The sequence below is a fragment of the Scomber japonicus genome, chromosome 18, assembly GCF_027409825.1.
Source record: "Scomber japonicus isolate fScoJap1 chromosome 18, fScoJap1.pri, whole genome shotgun sequence".
NCBI classification, from domain to species: domain Eukaryota; kingdom Metazoa; phylum Chordata; class Actinopteri; order Scombriformes; family Scombridae; genus Scomber; species Scomber japonicus.
In genome coordinates, this window is record NC_070595.1 from 18,282,360 (window position 1) to 18,306,447 (window position 24,088).

General features: G+C 40.7%; 1 protein-coding gene across 2 annotated transcripts in view; it reads right to left on the reverse strand.

The window, feature by feature from the left end:
* Positions 1–23,826, reverse strand: part of lasp1 (LIM and SH3 protein 1) — a 35,997-nt gene extending 12,171 nt beyond the window's left edge. The window contains exons 1-3 of one of the 2 annotated variants that reach the window (XM_053339094.1): positions 23,452–23,826; positions 11,530–11,624; positions 3,899–3,983 (exon numbers count right to left, since the gene is read on the reverse strand). In XM_053339094.1, coding sequence (XP_053195069.1) covers positions 3,899–3,983; positions 11,530–11,624; positions 23,452–23,520 — 249 coding nt within the window. In that variant the 5' untranslated portion in view covers positions 23,521–23,826. The remainder of the gene's footprint in view (positions 1–3,898; positions 3,984–11,529; positions 11,625–23,451) is intronic. The other variant, XM_053339095.1, reaches the window with a different exon arrangement.
* Between the last annotated feature and the right edge of the window lie 262 nt (positions 23,827–24,088).

Here is a 24,088-nt window from a genome sequence, read left to right on the forward strand (position 1 = left end):
ATCCTCCCTCTCATCTCCTCTCCCGACGCCCTGCGGTGACATGACGTGGTCGTGATTCACAGCTAATGTTTAAGTGTGTGTGATTGTGTGATGCAGCGTGATGCGTTCATATCCGCTGTCAGCCCATGGCGTGACGTCCGCTGACAAATGAAGTGAAAGCTATGCCCGATCCTCATTCTACGGGAAATTATACGCAGCTCTCGGAGCCTTGCGCACAAAGATAAGTCATGAAGATGATTAATGTGGCCTCGACCCATCTTTGTCCTTCGTGCTCGCTCCGTTCTCATCAGTCAATGATGATCCCTCCCCCCTATTTTTATTTCTTAAGTCTTATCTCCTTTGTCTTTTTGGGTCTATGCTTCTTCTCCTCCAATCATGTCACTGCTTTCGTTCCCCACCCACAGTCCCCTCTCTCTTTCTCTGTGCTCCTTTTTCATTCATTCATATTTTACTGCCTCAACAGCAACAGACAGAATCATCCCACCGAGCCGGAGCTCTTCCTCATTATAATCTTTCTCCCTGCTTCTATTTGCATTCCTCTAGCTTTCCTTCCTCTGGGGATTTTACTTTTATCTCTTCCTCTTTCACCCTGCACTCCTCCCTCTCTCTCTATGTTGGAGCCTTCCTGTCTCTTCCTTCTTTCTTTTTTTTCTCCTCTCTCCCTTTTCTCATGTGCGCCTCATTGCTCTCCCATCTCCTCCTCCCCAATTCGCTCTCTCCGTTTTCTTTATTTCTCTTTCTCTCCTACTTGTTTCTTTCTGTTTCCCCCTGCAAAGTCTTGTAATGAGGTGTGACAAACCTCTACCCTGCTACCATAGCAATAGGGTTCCCGTAGCAACGCAGCAGCGGCCACGGCGAAGGGGTTAGATGGCCACAGTCCTCCACAAACAACTTCCTAGCACTGACACGGACAAAATACTGTGATGGCACCCAATCATCAATCATAACAGTGCAAGAGGCTTATTTCATATAATTGAAACGTATCTACATCAATATGTGCATGTCTGAGGAAGGTGAGTTATATTCAGTTTTTATTTTTTTAAATGATTTCTTATGGAGTAAAATTATTCATTTAAGAAATAAGATAGATTAGAAAAACAAGTAAAATGACCTGTGTTCATCAAAAAAACTTAGTCAGTGTCCAAAGGCTGACTTTATGAGGATTAATCAAACATTTATAAATGACCGATGGGGAATTTATGAATCTGAACTGATGTATAAACTAATTATGAGTGAGAATATGAACAGTACGTAAGGGTTTCTGTAGGGTTAGGGTTAGACAAGAACCTGACTACTACTTCAACTCTACCCTCATTTTAAGGGGAACTTTTTATTTTTATATTTTTATCGTAAATCATTTTCTACTTCCTGTAAAAGCTTTGGGAATTTTGTTTGTGAGGTCATAGTTTCCTGTCCACTGCGAGGTCACACAAACGACTTCACCGAAGACAAAGAAAATGTCACAAAGGCCCACACTAGGTCTTTATTTAGGATCGCATGAATCCTTCATTGTCACACGCAAACATCTTTTGTGTATTCATAATCTGATATTTAGTTTAGTGTCAACAATAAACCATGAGTATAATGATGTCAGTGTCTCTTGGTGTGTGGTTGAGTGTTTGTGAGGAGGGGGCTGTTAGGATGCACAATCCATGTAGAAAAACACCATCTGTCTCTTGATCCATCAGTTATCCCCCACTCCCCTATATGACCACTACCCCCAACCCCAATACCCCACAAAGCCCCTTCTCACAGACACACACATCACTCTCATCTACAGCATTTGACACTGACACCCAGATAAGACGAGGGGATGCGCCTTCTTAGCCGAGCTCTTCTTCACTAAGCTCCGCCTCCTCTCTACACAACACTCTCCTCTACTGAATGTTGATTAAACAAACTATTTTCCCCTATGGATTCCTTCCTTCTCCATATCCAGAATATTATATAAGTTCCTCCAGGTTTTTAAGGTAATTGATGAGCCTCAAATTTGACTGATTTTGACTGATGGGTTTTCTATTAAACTGTGCTAAAAAAAAAAAAATTGTATTATGCTGTTTCCAAAGAGTTTTTAGTGCCCACTTTAGTGATCTCACTGATAAACAAGTTCCTAGAATACTAAGTAACATGTCTCCTACATCATGACATGAATAAGAGAAGTGAAACCTTACATTTACAGTATTTCATGTTGACAGTTCCCTCTGTCTATAATATATTATGTTTCTTTTAACAACAGGCTGCCAAAGTGGGGAAAAAACATTGTTGCTTCAAGTCTGCTAGTGAGTTCTAATCTCTCTCCCTCCCTCTCTATCAGAGCAATCTTCATTAAAGCGATAATAACACATGACCCAGTTCAGATGGATATTTCGGTCTGAGGATTTTTTTTTTTGTCTTAGAATATATTTGGGTCTTTGTTATTTTAGTGTCTGCAGGAACGGGTGTAGTAGTGTTTTCTGTGGTTACAAATGAGTCCTAAACTGGGTGTTATTAGGAGAAAAAGAGGAGATAATGTGCATGGATTCATAGCCAATACACTTGGGTGGCCCTGCAAAAAAATATACATATAGGAGCAACGATGCAGAGAAAATAAGTGCATCCATTCTAGGTCACAGCAGTGAGGAACCATCATTGTGTGGCATAAAAAAAGCAGTAAACCACACAATGTATTAGGCTATAATCCAGTTTGCAAACCTCATGAAAAACCAATGGCATGACCAAACCATGCACATGAACACCAGAGAAACCAGCAGTGTGAGAAGAGACGGTTGTTACACAAGGTTAAGCTGGAATTGTTACACCATATTCAGCTCATTTATGGTTGAGTCCTAGAAATCTAGAGCATGGGGTGTGTCTACTAACTAAGCCCCACCTTAAACTTCACCAGCCAATCAGACTTTTTCACTACAACTCATTCAGTGAGACACATGTTCAGACTTCTGATGAAAGTGCTTTCGTCTACACAGATTTTTTTCGAGAGGGGGGGGGGGGCAGTGTGTACATCTGTGGGTAATTTTAGAAAATTTGTTTCTACTCTCAGGTTCAGCTGAGGTCAAATTCAGCTACCACAGAAAACACACAATTTTTTCTGACTACCCTGGTTCTCATCAGGCAAATCAGACATTTAGACAAACAATAGACTCAACTAAGTTCTGTCAATGAAGAAGTTTGAACCTTTCATTAAAATTAAAAAGGTTAATTGAGCTTGTAACTAGTCTTAAGATATTCATGCAGCAATGCTTTCTCCAGCTAGTGGAGAAAAAAGGAAATGAGAAGATGTTTGTCATCATTTGAGGGCTATTTGTATTGTAATGTATTTCTGTTGAACTCACCAATGATAAGACATAACTGATATTAAGCTAGATATAAGATGAAAGATAAAAAAAGGAGGTCTAAAATTACTGTATCAGAATTGCTCATCTCTGAGGCGGGGTACCACTGACCTGTTCCTGACCAGCCAAGTTCCCTTTTTTTGTCTTGGCAATGGCTTTCATCTTTTTGTCACCATAACATTTTATTTATCGTACGATTACATGGCCACAGACCCCCTCAGCTCTCTCTCTCTCTCCAAGTCTCTCACTTGTTCTTTGTGAATCAATTTCATGCTTGACTTCTCAGGTCTGTCTTAAAGCTGTGAGCATGCACTTATCTTGAATATTTATTAAACTGGGTCTGAATTAGACTGATTATTTTATCTAAAAGTTGGCTTTAAGAAAGTGCTTACTCAAGTGAAGATCAATTCTGAGAGTTAACTCAAGTCAGACTTTTCAAATTAAGCATTTCACTTTACTGCCTCCTTTGTGGAACAGTGCCAAGGTGTGAACAAACTCTGTATGTGTCTCTCTGCTTGAGGTTGATTTAGACATGAATCCTACAGGTAGGTACTGGCATGAGGAGTTACCTGGCTCTGCATCTTGCTCTGCTGTTTGAGGCGGAGGTTCTCTGGAGTGTCAGCCACACAGGTGAAGTTTGTCTTGGGGTAGTGTCTGTATAATAAACAAACAAAGCAGTGAAGAATGTCAGTACACCATAAACACACATAGGCAGATGCCAGGCTTTTACACAGACTCCCAACTGTGACGTTCAAGCCTAGACTCTAAGAGAAAAAACAGCATAACTCAAGCAGTGTGCAGTCTGTGGCCCCACTGCAGGGGCATTTGTTATTCAAGGTGGTCCTGAGGTTGAGTTAGGAGCCCCTGTAGACAAAAGGCATGTCAGTATAACACACAATGCTCTGTCAGTGGGAGCCAAGGTAGCCTGAAAAAAAGGAAGTGAGGCAGAGGGCCGTGTGGGGGGAATGAGAGCCTCAAGGTTGCAGAATTTTGGAGGCGAGCCATAGCAGGTGTGGAAAAAGCTTTCCAGGCTTACAAAAAATACCCAACAGGCACACACAGCCACATACACACACACAAACACACACTCACTCATGGGCACGGCCCTATGGGGGATAACAGGAAGAGGAATAGTGCACAACACACCCGGCAACAGGGTCAAAGAGACAGTGGGTGAGTGTGAATGATGTCATGGACAGCCCCCTTCAGCGGAGCATGAAGGCAAGGCTCTTTTCTGAATGGATTCTGGGAATTTTCTTGACAGCAGCAGACCCATAACCACCCCGACCTCCTACTGCTCAGGAGAAAATGCTCTGCCTGAAACAAATACAGCAAACATAAATATATATAAACACACTTAAGCATAAACACTGCTTCCACACAGACATGCATGCATGCAGCACACCAAGCATCATTCCAAAAGCCATTCATCGCACGTTTGCTTATCGATTACTTAAACCACAATCAATGGTTTGCGTGTGCGAAGCTTAAGTCTGTTTTATGTACCGGACGCCTCTGGGCACAAGTAGCCTTTCAGCTCCACAAATAATTGTGCCTGCCAGTTCATTGTGGTCACTAAAGGGGGCAAATTATACTTTTCCTTATTTTCAGTCATATACAGTACATTCATGAGCTGACATCGGCTTGAGACAGATTGCTTTTTATACATATTGCTATTATTGATATATATTTTATATATATGTATATATTTTATATATATATATATATATATATATATATATATATATATATATATATATATATATATATGTATTGGTGTTGTGCTGACCAGTTTTTAGCATTGTTAACAAAGCGGCTAATCTACTGCTAAATTCATTGAGCCTTTCATTTCCTGTAAATTCTTCATGATTAAAGTTTGCTGTTATTTAGTCATTTAAAAGCTTTTTATTTGAAGAAGTAAAACCAAAAAATTTGGTTTGCATCAGTGGTTATTTAACACCACCCTGATACAGCTCAGGTGGGCTTCTGAAAAGCTGGCCGATCAGAACAGAGTGGGCTCATCAACAGGGGACCAGGAATTAAAACTGCCTGTTTAGAGAGAGGCTGAATTGAATGGGCTGCATTACGGGCCAGTATAAGATAAATAAGAAGTTCATTGAACTGTGAATCATAGTTACTCTAGAGGAGTCCAAAAATTTTAAAAAATATAGAGCTGGAAATGAGCATAATAGGCCTCCTTTAAGGCAGCAAAAACACATGGCTCAAATCCAGCAGAAGAGGAAGAGCCTGCACAGCTTATTAACAACTCAGATGGACTGCAGTTCTCAGCCTGCCTCAGGGTGCTGAGTGACCTCAAAAATCTTCAACCACTATCCAAGCCTCTGGGTAACCCATTTTAGACAATATGGTTACTGTTTCCTTGACAACATGGTAAACACACTGCATTAGCATTTGTCCTGATGTAATTATGGGATGTAAAAGAATTAACAAAGGATTGTGGTTGATGTATTTTACATAAAGAACTGTTTAAAAAAAAAAAAAAGATATGTGAGCCACTTTAAAGAAACCCCAAGGACAATTTCAAGGAGTGGGAGGTGGAAAATAAATGTAATTGGATCCGAACAAGAGCAGACATTGATTGATGTTGGCGTTCCAAGCTCAGTGATATACAAACACTTGATCCCTGCTTGCATCAATCCGAAATGCTGAGAACTCAAGCAGGTCTGTGCATGTTCACATTGTTCACACTTTCGCAACTTCTAATACTCATTTTCCTGAAACGGCTGCTATCAGAAACATTCAGATGTAGTGGTTTGCTAGTTTGCTGTTTAGAAACTGAGGCTGTTCATGATGACCATGCACTTCAATCAAACGATGCAAATGAAACTACTCTATGATAAGACCATTTCAGGAACAAAGGTCACACAAAGAGACACCACTCTTTCATCATTTCCAGGTGCCTTCTGCACTATTTCTAACATCTCAAAGGAATAATGAACAAGGCCACATGGCTGAAAATCGATAGAAACATATTTTAGGACCCACTCCTCATAGCATAGCATAGTTAGGCTAACTCATGCTCAATACAGCTGTCTACACAGCCGGCGTAACAGCAGCTCAGAGCTTAATTTTAGGCTTCAAGTCTATTTACCTCTGTTTTACACTACAGTTATTGTGGGTGACCTACACTCACCACTGTACCTGACCGCCTCCAGCGTAGACACAGATGGAGCTTTCTCTGCTAAATGTGCACCTCACGCTACGCTTTCTGTATGTACGTGGTGTAAAAACATGACAACAAAGCTGAACTCTTGAATATGTTGTGATAGATGCATCTGACAAATGCAAATCTATACTGTTTATCCCAAAGTTAAGAAACAAATAATAGCCATTCATTCTTTTTCTGGAGTTGGGCGTGTCTAGTTTGTGGTGGAACACACACTTCCTTTCATGGAGTATCATTGAACCTGAAAGCCCCTTGCGTGTCTGGTGTAAACGGCATGCAAGTTTCAGTCCCACACCCTCAACCTCACAACCTTCATCTGCGTTAACAGCTTTCCTGTCATCATCAATGTGTCTTTTAGAAACTGTCCTTGTATTTTAGGGTCAGCAAATTGCTATTCAAACATACAACAGGGTTGCAGACATAAGCTTAGTGAGTCAGTGAGGATCTTTCAATGTGTGTCTGTGTGTCTGTGTGCAACCATGCTTGTGTTTTTTTGCGCCTATTTGATGGTTTGAGTGAGTCATAAGAACACTCATCTATCTGTCAGCTTGTATAACAAGGTAATAAGTCGCAGGCCGGAACGGGTGACACATGCACAAACTCGGTTAGCCCTGTGAACGCTTTAAGAGGGAGTGATCAAAATGGAGGGGAGGTACGGCCGGTGTGTAGGAGTGGAGGCCACGCATGTGTAAATCACACGCAAACGCACACACACACAAACCGTCTACGGTGCAGGAGGGGAGACCTGTTTGCATACTGGGACCAGGAGATGCTGTGGCCGGCTTGACCCTGTGAGACCTGGGAAAGGTTGTAATGCATTATTCAAGAGGAACATTTCATTTGCATGTATATATTTATCAAACTCAACAAAGTTCAATGATGGATAAAGAGGCAGATAATTGTGAAATGAATCATTATATAAGTGTCATCACAGAACACACATTGCAGTAGAGACGCTGTAGTTGGAAGCACTGGTGAAAGACAGCCACCAAATAAGATGATATCAGCTGTACCTGAGTGGCAGAATCCATTACACACACTGAAGCCCATATATCAGTGATTTCAAATAGTCCTGTTTCGACCAAACTTTACAGGTATTTTGGACCTAATGTCAGAAACTGAACTGCAGTGCAAGTGCAATCCTGTTTGCACTATATCTGATTAACCAGATAGATCATGCAAATTAAAACCGGAAGAAATCAAAAAAAAAAAAAATCACAGCAGTGTTGATGAATTAAATATAGCGTTAACACATGACAAAAAAAACATCACAGATTTGTCATGTTGTCCTATATATATATATTTACTGCTGCATGAGCTGGATGCAATGAATGAAAAAAGGAGAAATAGTGATGACGGTAAAGAAACTGAAACTGAGAGCATCTGTCTTCACAGTGAATCATCTGTTGGCTGTTTGAAGGTATCTGTCATGAACATAACCCAATCAGAAAGTAACCTTTTATTTCTCTCATTGGCTGGCTTTGTTCTCGCTACCACTGCTCCCTGTCTTCATTCATTTGCTAGCTGGTTCGTCCACCGCTGCGGTTCCTTCTCTTTGTCTAGCCTAGCTTTACTTTTAAGAGATGTCCTCCTCTGGTCCTTTACTGGACCTGAATCAGTCCTAGAATACGTCCTTGTCTTATGAAGTTGTACACAAGTTGAAGCAGCCGTGCTGTGTGTACAGTTTCATTAATCAGCAATACTCAACCCTAGAAACCTTGCCCCAGATGTTCCTGTACTTTTGGAGAGTTCATTCAACTCAGCAAAACACTTTTGGGGGCAAAACAATCTCCCTAGAACTTAATTTAGACTCTGGTTTCTCTGATGGTAATGCAGGTAGAGGAATCAAGTTCCTCAAAAGCTTCTTAGTCGAAACGTGGCTTTTAATGTTTTACTGACGAGGCCTTTCTTCTTCAGTTTTCAATGAGACGGCACTCTTTCCTAGATGAATACAGAAAGTAACACAAACCTGCACTGTCATACCACACTGTGAAAGAGGTTATAATTGGTTTTCTAAGAACAGCATATCAACAAATGACCTCAATCCACCTACACCTGTAAAATGTTGAGTGGAATTGGCACATCATGTGACTGTCACGTGACCTGGGCCTTTTGTGGATTTAACCCTTAAATAGGCAGGAGTGGAAACTGACATGAGATTTATTTTTTTAATTTACTTTGATGTTACTAATTATCTCATTTGTACCTTAGGAAACATTTCCACAAATAATTTAGAAAATATTTTATATATTTTGGATTTTATGAGTTATATCCCAACCAGGATACTTGCCCCTATTGTACCTCCTGGTGCAGGTTGCCTATTAAGGGGTTAAATTGGCAACTATCTGGTTGATGTTTAGTCTGAAGAAGAGCACTGAGCTTGAAATGTCGCTGGTGGTGTCCTATTAAAATCTACCTGCGTTAGGAGCTGTAATGTGTGACTAAATCAAGACATTTGTCACAAGTTTTAACAATACCGCATTGATGTAATGAAAAATGTCAGTCTTTAAGGCAGCATCCCAAAGATGCACTCCTGCAGTCTCAGGAGAGGGGGGGGGGCTGAAGAATTTTTCTGTCTGCTTATCTGCCCTCCTAAATCTCCCACAATCCCCTCTGTGACTCTAGCATCTAATCAGGGATGGGATTCTCAGGGAAGAGGTGGGTAAGAATACAGTAAAAACAAACAACGCCTATATCCATTACTATGGACAAATATAGAGTAATGATAAAGTAGTTATCCCACAGAATAATAACAGAGAGTGTAGCGTGCATTCCTTTCCTGAAGTGGGAGGCTCTTCTACTGATGATGTTTACTCTAACAAGGCTCGTTTTAAACAAACGGAAAGAGGCATAATAAACAGGCTCTCCAATGCTCGCTCCCGCTGGCGTGGAGGAACGGAGGAAACATCGAAAGCAGGAAAGGTGAAAAGAAATGCCGCTTTAAGTCAAACTACTGTGACGGTAGGACGACACCTGCTGTAGATGGTTAACACATTGATCTAGATGTGAAAGATTAGAAATAGACACAGTGTCTTCACAGTTAGACATTAAATCAGGGGAACATATTTCATCTTTCAAGAGACTAATTATAATATCTATAGTTCAAATATAAGATTATAATTAGGCTTGTAGACAGGTGTTTTCAGTTATTGTGGCATTTCATGTGGTCACCTAACCCCATGTTCTGAAATGTAGAGCTACAACAGTTACAGTTAGCCGCTCGACAGGAAACTCATCTGCAACTATTTTGATTGTAAAATAATTGCTCAAGTCAATTTTTGAAGGAAAAAATACTTGAATTTGCTGGTTAAAGCTTCTTGAACATGAAGATTTAAAGCTTTTCTGTGTCATACATGATAGCTACATTTTATAGACAAAACAATTAATTAAGAAAATAATGTGCAGATTAGTGATGAAATTCAGATGTGTGTTAGAAGCTGCCAAAATAAATTAAAAACACCCGAGGTCATGGCCAATAGTACTTTTTCTAAGCCAATTTGATGTCTGTAAAATGATGAAAGAACAATAATGAAGCACTAACAGGCCTTTTTAAATGGAAAACATTTTGATATGTTGCATTTGGAAAAAGCACAGATGTAAACGGTCAAGTTAATAATGACTGAAGTCCTTGAGTTGTTTCAGTTTCTGGATAGTTGTTCTTCCCATGTTGGCTCTCTTTCACACTGTTATGGCTTCCTGGGACACTTAAATAGAGGCATTGCTAACGTTATTAGTAACATCTGTGCTTCCCCCTGCTGTGACAAGTTAAAATGTCTGCTACAAAAAAAAGCCCCTATTACATCCTTCTTTTTGTGTGTGAGGACAGATACACACACACACACACAAACACACACTCAGCCATGAGCCCGATGCACTCCAGAAACAAATCGACACACATCTAAGCTAACTTGGAAATGATTTGCATGTGTGAGGAGTTTTGCCTATCTAACATCTAGCAGGTAAAAACTGTTATTTAACACGTGACCTTTCATGTGGTTGACAAGTGTTTCATCTTGAGAGAAAATGTGCAATTATATCCTGAGCCGTGTGACTTCATTTCACGAAGATATATCACAAGTTAGGAGCAAAAAAAAAAAAAAAGGAAAAGTGACAGGACACTACTGGGAGTCATTCCTTACACCTGTGTTGTCTGATGGGGAAAGTGTTTATTGGTCTCCGTGGCAACGAAAATGATCACGTACTCAAATTTGGATCATCACAGTGCCAAAAAATTTGCTTCGGGTTAATCTAATGCACTTTTAAGCCCTACAGCAAGGTTCACACGTATGAAAAAGCACACTGTAAAAAATGGAAAGTTCATTGCAAGTGTTCCTTTTCTTTCTTGTACACTTGAATTTAGTCCAGTCTTGGCATGGATAACTTGTCCCTGGTGTTAATTTCTTGATTTATTTAGCTGGCAATAAAATGGCAATTCAGGAGAAATGTGCAAAAAACCTGTTGAAACATGAAGCAACTCTTTCTCTCCACTTTCCCTTTCTCTCTCACACATATACAAGAAGGGAGAGATTATTAGAAATAAGCAGAGAGAGGGGAGTCCACGGATTCCTGATGAGTATTTAGTGTTTGAGTATATGTTGAAACGTGAGTGGACATGCTAGCTTTCAGTGTGTCCGCCGGCCTGTGTCACTGTAGAGGAACTTTAGGAATTTCCTTTGTTGATACCCCCGTTCTCTTCCCTCCTCCCTTTCCCCACTGAGAGGAGGGAGAAGGGAGGGAGGGAGGCACTTTCCCACACCACGTATAGGCCTTTTCTCTGAGGGGGGAGCTGGAATAGTCACAGATAAAAAAGCAGAGGAGGGATAGAGGGGGGCCTTACTTGGGTTACAACACATGAGCACACACACATTTAGAAAGTCTTATTTCAGTCTGTGGACAGATTAAAGACTTCTGTCAGTGTCTTTGGGTTTGCAGGCTGAACCATTTAAGTAAAAAAAAAAAAAAAAAAAAGACATGTACTGACATACACAGAATGATGATCTGGGGACAACTTACGCATTGCAGTATGGTCTCTTCTCGAAGCCTTTGTAATTCTTCATGTTTAGAGTCATTTTGCAGACCTCGCAGCTGAAGCATCCTTTATGCCAGTACTGTCAGAAAGACACAAAGAGAGAGAGAGAGAAATTAGACACATTTATTCACTTAAAAAGAAAACAGCATACCACATATACACACACATAACACCATTACACAAACTACCACAGAAAAGCTAATTGAATTAGTAAGGTCAGAACTACTTTCTATGCCTTCAAGGTTTCACGTGGGACGGAAGCTGGATGCAGAAGGAAAGAGTAGTTACTGTTAAGTGTGTGTCAAATAAGTCTAAATCCTCAAATATGGTTAGACCACATATAAGGCTCTCATCTGATATGACAACTATAGGAAGTGACAAACAGAAAGTGTGGCAGGCTTTGACTGAAACCAATTTGACACAGGCCAAAAGCACCAAATTTGGACTTGCTAGTTTGGACTCGACTCAGTGGGGGGGTACGAACTTATGGAGGGCAGGAAGACACAGCATGATCAATCTACACACACACACTTCAGCCCAACTACCTGACTGTACTGTGACAAAATAATCTCAACTCAAAGCTCCACTTACACTTCTTCTCTCTCACACAGAAAAGACAGTGAGAGATGTATTAAACCATATAATTCAGTCCGTTATGTAGCTTAATAAAATATAATGGCATTTAATAGAGACTGGTCTGTTCATTTTAATGCATTTACATTGATTGAAATGTGGTGATTATTGTCTATATTAGAGCCCCAGAGGCAGCAGCACTATTATTCTGTCCAGTAAAAACATGAAGCTTCACTTTACATTCAAACTAATGTGGCAGATACAAGTGTTAAGATTTTTATCTAGAGAGACCCAACATTTATCTACTCAAAAGGAATTACATCATATAGAAAAATGCTGAGGAGACATTAGAGCCAGCTGTAAGTCACCAAGAAACTGCACAGATCAGATCGTTTTCTCTCTGAATGATGACGGACGTTGACCGGCTGATCATCTCAGGAGTCGGGCTGCTAGCAGCTGAGACGTCCAGCTGGTCTCGCCTAGCCTCACACTTCAGTAAATGTCAGAGCAAATTTCTAAATAGATATTATTTGGATAAACTGACCACATATTAGGAATTTGAATAGTCAAAAACGTTCAGCTCTAACCTAGCTCCATTATGCTACCGGTTGATGCAAAATTGATTGAGATACTTGGCTTGCCTAAACTTCGGCATCTTTCTGTATAATAGGTGTAGCGTCATCATCATCAACATCATCATCATCATCAGGGATAGATATTCACACTTATAGGGCTGACCCTGCTGTTGTGGTCCAGCCAAAAAAAAACACACAAATGCAGCAATGTGGAAACACAGCGGTTTGTGTATGCTGCCGCTGAGCAGTTAACAAAGCAACTTCCGCTTCTGCTAGCAAACTGTATGGTTACTATTTATAAATAGGCAGGGCTAAGCTGCGGTGAAGAAGAGCCATAGCAGTTAGTAATTGATACGTTTCGGCTCGTCTCACAAGCTGACATCATTATGACACCTTTATAATTAGACTGTGTGAGTTCAAAGATGCATGTGTAAAATTGTTTTCTTAATTTTTATTAAAGTTGGTAGGTTTAAAGGCCGTATTTTTAACACTTTTGGAAAGTTTCAAGTTGTTCTATTTATTGTTTTTACATCCTTTTTTAAAAATCGGCTTTGCATGCTTTCATTGCCTTTTGTGAAGCACTTTGGAACATTGTGCAATAAAAATAAAGTTAATTATTATTATGATTATTTCATGTTTTCATTTTGACTCCCTTTCCGTCCGTCCATTCATCTCTGTTCTGGCCTGCATGTTTCTGTGGCTCCTCTATCCATCTTCTAAGAGGTCATGCCTTTATCTTCCTACCCACCCACCACCCTCTCGCTCTCCTTTACTTTCCTTTTCTCTCCTGGCACTGGCCTGATCTGCAGCCTGAGGGTTCAAAGAGGGATCGAGGGAGGGAGGCAGGGAGGGAAGGAGGATTGGAGAAAACTGGAAGGAGGGAGGAAACATGAAAGAAGGAGCTGGAAAGCAAAAGCAGGGGAGGGGTGGGCAAGAAAGAGAGAGAGAGAGAGAAAACGCCACAGAGTAAAGCAATGATCTGGCTGCTCCTGCTATCGTCAAAGGAAGGGAGGGAGGAGTGCAAAGATACGCAGAGAGAGAGAAAGAGAAAGAGAGGGAAATAAAGAGGGAGTCCTTATTAACATGGCCTCAAGGTGCTCTGTCACCCTCTCTCATTCTTTTTTCCACTCTTTATCAATTCATACACCAGTTGCCCCCCCCCCACCCACACACACACACAAAACACTAATCCAAACAACCAGCACAATGAAGATGATTTTAACACAACTAAAAAAGTACATCACTTTCACAAACATGTGCAAGTTTGACTCCCCGCTGTCTTCTCAGGGACTCTGTGTGTGTGTGTGTTGATACAGTTAGATAATACAGCATGTGTTTCAGCACTGACACACAGCTGGCAAAAAAAATCATCAGGATGTTGAGGTTTTTGTAAATACTAATCACGGCGGTGCTATGTATGGAAACATGACGAATAAGATGGCACAATGAGTGATTCACTACAGGCATCCTTTCCTTTCTATTATCCAATGATCTAAAATATGGCTTCAGGCTGGTTTTAAAGAACAGTCTTGTCTGTACTGTCTGGATGTAATGGACCACCCAGCATGCGTATGTGCTGACAACAGGCAAACATATGTGTCTGTGTTTGACATGGATGTTTGTAGCTGCGGGCCTGTAATATTCTACAGAGGAAGCTCAAAATGGAAACTGGGCCTGAGCTCTGAATAGAGAAGCCCGGCCCTTAAATTCAAACTCCTTATCCAAACTACAAGCCAATCAAGACCTGGGAGAGATCTCAGATGGACACTCAGCAGTACTCATTTCATTGTTCTGACTTGTGCTGCAATGGCAATCCCTTTACAAACAACAGCACAGTGCAGGCAGATCTCATTTCCTCTAGCTTCAGCTGATTTGCAGCTGTGTGGTGGCTGCCACAGAGTTTGTAGCAGCCTATGCTATTGTTGTCCCCTTCTCACTTCCCATGAGTGACTCCCAGCTCTCTGATAATGGTAAACCAGGGATAATCTATCACAGTGTAATGCAAATTCAAACGCTTATGAGTAAAGGAGAGCATATCAGCTGACCGTGGACTTTGACACTTCTGTCGTTTTCCTGAACAACTATTGACCTTGGGTATAGTCCAGAAAACAACCCTGTTCAGCTCTGACTGTTTAGCAAACTATTCCTGAGCCTCGCCCAACCTGTTAAATCACATTCCAGCAGGACAACCCGCATCTGCCTCCCAACGGGACTCCCTAAAAAACTTGGCATTTCACTCGGACAGGCGTGGTATTACTGGATGTAGTAGTCCACACTAAAGTGAGCTCTGTGAACGCTTTGACTTTAATATACGCAGGATACTACATTGATATCAGAGTACACCTCCTCTGATCTCAGTAGATTTAAGTAGTCAGACATAATGTAGTCCATCTAAATGTCAATATAATATTATTTAGCTGTGTTTAGTTGTACATATTTTCTAGTGTAATGTCATGATGGTCAATTTGAGAATTTAGGTTTAATCTTGGGGCTTCTGCTTCATAATTGAACTCATCAAAAGCCAACAGATGGCAATACAGCTGCTAAAATACACTGGAGGTAGTCATGGCTGCATGTGTCCAAACATGCAGTATAATGTGATGTTTAAAGCTTTAAATGCCATTCACATTACAAGACTACCTACTGAAATTCAACTTTTATGACGTTTATTATGTACTTGGCTGTGTATCTGTCCGCAGCTAATCTCACATACTACTAAACCCATCAGCCAGTGCACATTTATGTATGGTCAAAGATCACTTGTGGTTGCAGTGATTCACAAGTGCTGAAATACCTATTTTATGACAATGTGATGGGCCACACGTAATGATGAACAACTGCAGCAAGAAAAAAAAAGAAAAAAAAGGCATTTCCGTCAATCGTCTAGGCTAAAAACAAATCTTCTGCAGGCCACATTTTGGTCTTTGTTGAGGCCCAAAAACTTCATTCATAGAACAGTTGGGTTTCATTTTAAACCAGAGAATCAACAGATTACTTCCATCCCAGATATGTTAAGCGCATAGTTTCAACATCATCTTGGCCAGGAGGGACAATTAAATGAGATTCAACTCTTCTTTGTTTTGGAGGGAAAAGGGAAGGCTTTATTTTATGTGGTGTTACAACAAAATATTCTATATAAATAATGTTTAAATTGAGAAGTTTGGACCCATTCTTTTACCTGTTTAAGTTTATACAGTTAGGTGAACCCAGGAGGACGCTCAGATATACCACCATTAAACTACTCTGTGCATTTTAAAGAAAACCGAAACTATAAATGCCTTCAGCCACACCTGACTGAGCTCTGGACCCTGCTGATTGCACTCCTGTAGTTTAGCATGTATTTCACAGCAATGGGTTTCTCCAATTGTGGTCGAAACTGCAACCACTGCTGAGGACTGTTGCCCACAGATAAAATCAAATGTGTGCAGGGAGGTGAAATATAATCACAAGTGGTCACTTGGGACACATTTGAAATGCGCTCTAATGTCAGACATTAACCGCCACCCATCTCATCTGAACTGGCACAAGCTGACGGAGGAAGAGACAAATACAGACAAGAGGGGGGAGGTAACATAAATATCCCAAATGTGTTGTTAGGGAGGTATTCCAGCATTTAGCCTGGTCTAGCTCCAGGAAAACCTGGCTGTTGGGTACCAAGGCATGATCTGGCAGTCAGCTGGAAAATGAGGACACTGCAGAGAAGGAGCCCTAGAAATAAAACACCCATAAAAAAAAGAAGAAGAAAAAAAAAAGACAGCACTATCTCTCAGCATCAAGGCTCAAGGGCATAGTGTCTATATGTGTGTGGACATTACATGTGTGTTTATACATGTGTGTAGTGCTGTATGTAGGTTATATGTCTCAGTGCATGACTGTATGTGTGTCAGCAAGAGATCCGAGGCTCCAGTCACAAGTAAAAATGCTCAGTCAGCCTGACAGCTTCCTCTCGGTGAGAACCAAGTGCAAATTGGCCCGGACAAAAAAAAAAACCCAGCTAGATGGGAGGCCTAAATCCAGACACCATGTATGCACCATTGACTGTAATGTGAACACACATCAGACACACAGGGACGGTTAAGTGAGAGTCTGACCGTGAGCGTGCTCTGACTGATTGAAGACAATTAAGATCCCAGCTAAAAGGCATTAAAATGCTGGAGGCCTGTTGTGCCAACCACTTCCTTCTTAAGTATTAGGCTGCGTTTAGGCAGAAAACAGCCCTGCATTAACAGAGCACAGGGGGATATGCTGATGAGGATGTGTGTTGTTTAAGATAGCAGTGGGAGAAAGAAATAAGATCCAGGAAGTCCAGTTGAAGTAGCATGTTAATGCATTTAAAGGCTTTACCAGCCACCTCAACACTGCTTAACTATTATTAACTGTAATACTCTTAGACTGGATTTCTCAACTCTGGAAAGTTTCCACAGTGGCAACTATTTTATCTTTTGTCACACCGATAGAAGGACTGGGTACTATTGTAAAAATTAGATACCAGTACCAATCAAAGTACCCTTAAAGCAATACTGATACCAATTCCATATCATGTGAATGGAAGCCACCACTCCTCCACATCTAAATGATTTGATTTTTACACAAATGCACTTTGACAGTGTTTAAATTATTATCAAAACTTTTAGACGATCACATGTCACATTAAATCAGAGAACGCTTGCGTTGATTGGCTGTGAGTAAGTCCATACAAATAGTCATATTTTCTAGATCTGGGTGCAAGTATCATTTGACAGGTGACGCTTGGATACTACTTGGGTAGGGCTGGGTATCAGTAGTCAATACCTTTAAGGTATCAACCAAAATAAAAATGGATACCAAGTAGTACTTTGATTGGTACTGGTATCATGATTTTTTAGGTGATACCATGTCCTAGTGTGGAGTACCAATCCACAGCCCAAGCCAATAGTGACGTGTCGAAATCCACCAGGAACGTCGCTTGCATCATGTATGTGATTGGCCATTGCAACGTCTTGCAGGATTATGTCACATTGTGTTGCAGCAAAGTCGGGACAGATTCTAGTTTTTGGCCGAATGTGCCGGATGTGCGTTGTTTTTTCGGAGTACCGATACGTCAACATACTGGCCACATTCAGATGAGTAAGAGAGAGTTTTGTTTTCTCATATCCTTAATGTGTCATCTAAAAAAGGTAGCACACTACTGAAATCTTACCACTAAACACAGGTGCACATTAACCAAACCATCAGATGATTTAAATAGAAACACTGGTCGGAAACATTGGTGGGTCACCTACCAACCACCGTGTATAGCAGAGACATTTCCCAGCAGAGTATACCAGGGCTTGTTTTCTTTTCTATACTGGTACCATGAGAACTTCTGACCATATCATTTTTACTTTAGAGGGGCGAAAAAAAAAAATCGCGTTAAACGGATTTGCATGGTCCAGTCATCTGGTAATCATCTAATTCAGCATCAGAGGGATTTAGAGTCTTATAACACTGAAGGACATCCCTCTGGACCCTGATGAAATGTTTCATAACACTTGGTCAAATCAGTGGCAATTAACTGAACTTTAAATCTACTTTAGACACTTTGTTTTATACTTTGTTTTTAAAATGGACTATGAAAGATGTTGCAGATGTTGTTGAATCGTGTTTATTTTAATCCAATAGTGGCTCAGTAAAACAAAACACACACACAAACACACACAGTGGGCCATTACAGCAGCTTAGTCTGAGGCTGTGTGAGTGTGAAGATTATTCTTGCGTAAGATAGCACATGCCTAAAGACAAAGTACCCACATCTGGCTGGTACTAAAAGAGGAAACCAACTCATTAAAACACACTGGTTAATTATTTGCCTACCTGATGCCATTAATTTCTACCCGAGCCAGGGGCTTTGTAGCCGGCAAGCAGGCAGACAGTGATTTGAGCCGACATACTATGATGGAGTATGCACTTAACACAGTTCCCAAAACCACTTCAGACTGTGATGTGCACTTAGTAACAACATACACATCCTGCCACCCTAGCAACAAGTCATTAAGAAAAAAAAAGAAGAAAAAATAACAAGAGATGAGCAATGTTTAGATGAAATGCTCGTCTCAATAAAAATAAGTGTTGTATGGCTCTCAGTGGTTAAAACTGTTTGTCTATCTAATATTTTTAGTTTCTGTATGGTTGAACAAGAGGGGGAAATACAGCTGTAATAGATTGGGAAAGCAAACAGAGAATATGTGTACTAGTTCCCTTTTCTGACTAAATTTACAAAAGGAGAAGTACCTGAACTCTTAACTCAGGTGATTCTGACTTGTAATATCTGTGTGTGTGTGTGTGTGTGTGTGTGTGTGTGTGTGTGTGTGTGTGTGTGAGACTGTGTGAGACTGTGAGTCAGCAAAAGGGAGGGAGGTGGACCGGCGGTGGCCTGGACATTATTCCTCACCTCTTTTGGCATTTTAGACCACATGAATCAGCCCTCAGAATAATCCCGTCTAAATATAGGCAAGACGGTAGACAAATTCCTATATAACTGGGAGTTGAGAGGAAAAAGCGTTCACACTAGATCATCAGACAGGAAACGCAGGCGAATCCCGCCCATTTAAATAGCCGATACAAGCGCTAGTTAGCAGTGGCTGAAGTCAAATATTTACCTAAGACTGAAACATTTAGTGAGTACATGTAGGATACAGGTTAAAGCATGAGCAGCTCTGATTAAACAATTTTATAAAGCACAGAAAAAAAGGCTTTACTGTTTTTCTATAAACCAATTTGTTTGATTTCTTTTCACATGACTGTATGAGGGTGGCATGAATCAGGCTAAGCTCTTTCATACAGTAACGACTGCACTGTACAGTAGTGTTAAACAACTTGAGCACTGTATTCTTCTGACCTTTAACCCCCTTCTTCCTCCCTGGCAATTTCCTGGGATTGAGAAGAAGTAGTACAAACAAGGTTCACATCTGAACAACGAAAATCCTGCACTTACAGAAACCAATTTGTTGTGAATGATTAATTTTTTTATTTTTTTTTAAATGGACACAACTCAGCTGCAACTGTGTAAGCTAGCAAGTACAGAAAAAAAATATATGTGTCAGAAACATCAGTGTGTGAGGCAAATTGTCTATGAAATCAGATTACTACACACACACTTTGGTTAATTCCATCTGTGTCTGAACATTTGAGATCATGTGAACCAAGAAGTGCAGCTGCTTTTTGTGCTTTATATCCCGAAAATCTAGAGAAGAGGTTTTGAAGACATCTATAAAGAGATTTTTCTTAAACAGGTCTGCAAAAAAGGTTATTTTGTCCTTTCTTTATGCATGCATGTATTTGCATTTCATCCTAAATCCAATGCATTAGTGATGTAAATATACCGTTGCTGCATGTAGTGTTAGTGCAACATTATTGATTTCATGCAGTTTAAAAAAAAAAAAAAAGGAGAGTAGTTTACAATCCCAGTACACAATACAATCGCTTTTAGGGCTATTATTTTCATTATCAATTAATCATATTATCTATAAAATGTCAGAAAACTGAGACAAATGCTGTTATATTATTGCTTGAGTTCAAACATAATGAGTTTACTATCATGTATGTCACAAAAAAGCTTCATATCCTCACATTAATAGGTTGAAACCAGCTAACATTTGTCATTTTTCCTTAAAAATGAATAGTTGATTCTTCTTCTGGTGATCAATTAATCGATTAATCGTCTCATCATTGCACCTTTAATGCCTTTTCTACCTTCCTGACTAGATCTCCACAACCAATCCTTCAACATGTGTACAAACTTTGTGAATATGTGGTCAAATGCCTCCCTGCAATTGATTATATATTCTGTGAGTATATAACTTCAAGGCTTTCAAAGTAAAGACATGAACATCACTTCAAATGCAGTGCTATTTCCTATCTGTCTGCACGGTGAAAGTTTTCCCTTGCTGATATAAAAGAAAATAACCTCCAAACTGGCTTTTATCCAACGCTTTTTCTTTTTTTCCTCCTTCTTCTTCTTCACCAACAGTTTTGTTTTGAGTCGGGCTGTGACTTAACTATGAAACTTGGCGCCATGTTGGGAGATCCTTTGTTGCATAAAAACTATGTCTGACACAAGCAAACGGTTTCTGTTTCCTGAAAAAAGACGCGTATATATATATATATATATATATGGATATATATAACACTAATCAAAATGTTTTGACACTGCTAAAGCATCCACGAGCCAAAACACATATTGAAGAGCCAGCTGAAATGTTTGTGCTTCAACTTTACTCACTAACAGATGAGCTATCAGCCTCTCACCTTATTTATAGACATTTGAAATACTATGTTCACTGAAATAGTCACTGATTTACTACCCAGTGAGCTGGTTATACCGCCTAATCTTGAGTTTAATGGCACATATGTCACAGTTAAAAATTAATAAGTCTCATAAAGTGATGTAGGAGGATTGTACCCCCTTCTCCTGCAGGTAGAAACAAGCTGCAGACAGCACGTAGAGATAGTAAAGTACAGAGAGGTGAGCACATATCACTAAATTTAACTTGAAATGCACACTGACTTCCCCATGCTGAACATGGGCATTAATCTAAAACTGACACGCAAAACTAAACAAATCATTTCACTCTAACAAACATCTGTTTGTTATGTGAGTGCTGACCTGTTTTACTGGTAAGACCCATTAAGTAGGAGTGCATTCAAATGCTGTATCACATCCTTGTTACAAGTTTTTATTGGCTCCAGTTCAGCAGCTGTCTTTAACGTAAGCCGCATACTAAGCTAATAAATAAATATGCAGCTCTTGACAAAGCACAATGCTATCAGAGAGCATTCTAGGTGCTGAAAAGAAGTAGGCAAAACGTCACCCCAAAAAAAAGAAAAAAAAGCCTCACCAACCAAAACTGACTTCCTGTCTTTACATGTGCTCGGCTGCCCGCTCCCTCTGCTGGGCCCAGCCCTGCTATACTGGAATGCAGCTGACAGACAAACAAGCCTCTGTGGCTCAGCCTCTCCACAGAAAGGCTATTATAGACGCAGAAGACTGTCAGGTAGAAGGTATTCATCGGTGGTTGAGAGGACCAACGCAGTGGTGGCTGAGCCCTAGACTCCTTTGCCTCCACCTGGGCTAGCCGAGCAGCACAGAGAATTAGAAAAACCCACCCAACCCCCCTCCCCAAGCAAAATGTGGCCTCTGCTGCTTTAACCAAATGAGGAGGACTTTGTGTGTGTGTGTGTGCCACTGAGAAGGAAAAGGGGAGGTTGTTTTGGCATGTCTGAAGGGGCGAGCGCTGATGCGGAATGGCAGCAAAGACAGACGGCAGGCTCCTCTCTCCTGTGCTCGGTTCAGAGCAGGCAGACAGCGCAGCAGGCCTCTGACAGAGCACGTTTTTATGGGAGTGTCTGTTTGCTGGAATGCACTCTGCTTCGGGCCAGATTCCACAGCACATTCGGGCTGTACTTGTGGCAATTTTGGTTCCCATCAATATCAATCGCCTAACATGCTAACATGAGTTTTATTTATTCATTCATTTTTTTTATTGTAGGGACTGCAGCTTGAAGATGAGGATCTTGACTGAAATCAATTCCTGTCTGGAGTACTTCGGGGAAAACATTAGTCACGGTGCATTCAAGAACACCATCCATGCAGCAGGGCAATAATGCATCCAATCAAGTACTGATGCTACTTCAGATAATTTGCTTTGTGGACTCTTCTCCACCTTTCTCGTCTGTCAACCCCCTACAGATAAGCATGTCTCGACAGGGATTGATTTTCAATAGCCATTCAGATGTGCATTAGACAAATTATCTACTTGCCCCAAGCTCCTGCTTTGGTAACAATATACAAACATATTCTCATGCTAACTAAGCAGACCCCACCCACCTCTGAAGTTGAGTGTGTTAACTTAGGCTGTATCATGTAAGGTCACATATTGGGAAGTTACAGTCTAGCTGACTGACTGAGCGTTCAATAAAAGCAGAAATCAACACATGACCACCTCCCATCATCTAAAAAGTTAAGATGTGTTATATATCACTTTTAATTCATACTTGCTACTCCCATGTGAGTCTGTGATCTCGGCACAGTCACAATGGGTACAATTGATGAGATTAACACTTTGGCTGAGATTAGGCAACTGCTTCTGATTGAAAATCAACCATCCCTGACTTGGATTAGCCTTTGAATTGGGCACAGACATGCCCAAAAAGACAGTCAGTCCACGCTGCCTTGGATAGTGAACACGAAAAGCTGCACTATTACTGCTTTTTTTAAATAAATGAGCAACCATGACTTATTGTATCATTTATATGTAATTGTAAAGATGAACCCATTTATCTCAGAATAAGAGTTCAACGTTATTAATCATTTTTCTTCAAAGCAGTGGTGTCAGCCAGGCCCAAACCAGGCTTGGCTGTCGGAAGCACCAACAAGCGCTCATTTAGGGTTGATCAATATCATAGCCTAAAACCATTATACAGATGTATTTTTAAATAATAAAAACCCTGCTTTCTAGTGAGATAATCCATGCATCTACACGACTCAGGTTAATGTAGTTTCCAGCGCGTTTAGCTGTGCCATCGCCTTTGCAGACATTACGCTAGCTGCTAGCTTCGCCTTAGCTATAGCCAAATACCTGTCCTGTTGGTCTGTGCTCAATTCATTCACAAAAAACGGTGTAAGGTGTGATTTTAAGAAAGCAAAAAGAAGTGCAGTCGGGGTGCAACAAAACGAGGAATGCTTTTAAAAAGATAATTAGGAGGAGTATAATAAGCGAGAGTATTTTCTCACGGTCTTACCTTGTCCAGACAATTCACTTTTTCCGTGGGGTAAACGACTAGATTACATCTGCTACACAACGGATTCATGTTGGAGGAATGCTCTTCAAGGCTAGTCAGCACAGAAACCCGCCGATGATACTGGTTATTATAGCTGTGTGTGTGTGTGTGTGTGTGTGTGTGTGCCTGGTCGAGGAGGAGTCAACTTTAAAAAATAAAAACTGGCTATAATAGTGTGCGGTTATGCTCGGTAGCAGACCGATCCTAATCTAGTTGTTCAGTAGCGACAAAACAAAAAAATCCAGGAGGTTGTTGTTGTCGTTGTAGCCGCACAGCTGGCTGTCAGTCCACTAACCAGACACGGAAAGCGCGCCCCCGCCCCCTCTCTCTATCTCTATCTCTCTCTCTTCCTCTCTCTCTCTCTCTTCCTCCCTCCGAGTGCGCGCTCCCGAGCTGAAAGGGAAGAGGCAGTAGCAGGAGGTTCCGTCCTTTTCTTCAGACTATTATTTTCAAGAAGAGGAACTAGAACATTTGTGCATTGTGTATATTATTTTATCCCATGCTGCAGTATTTGTGTGCATAAAAGTTCAAGCATCAAGCGACACAATCTCAGTTTATGAATCCTGCACGTCCAATAAGTCTGTCCTTGCGCCACCTG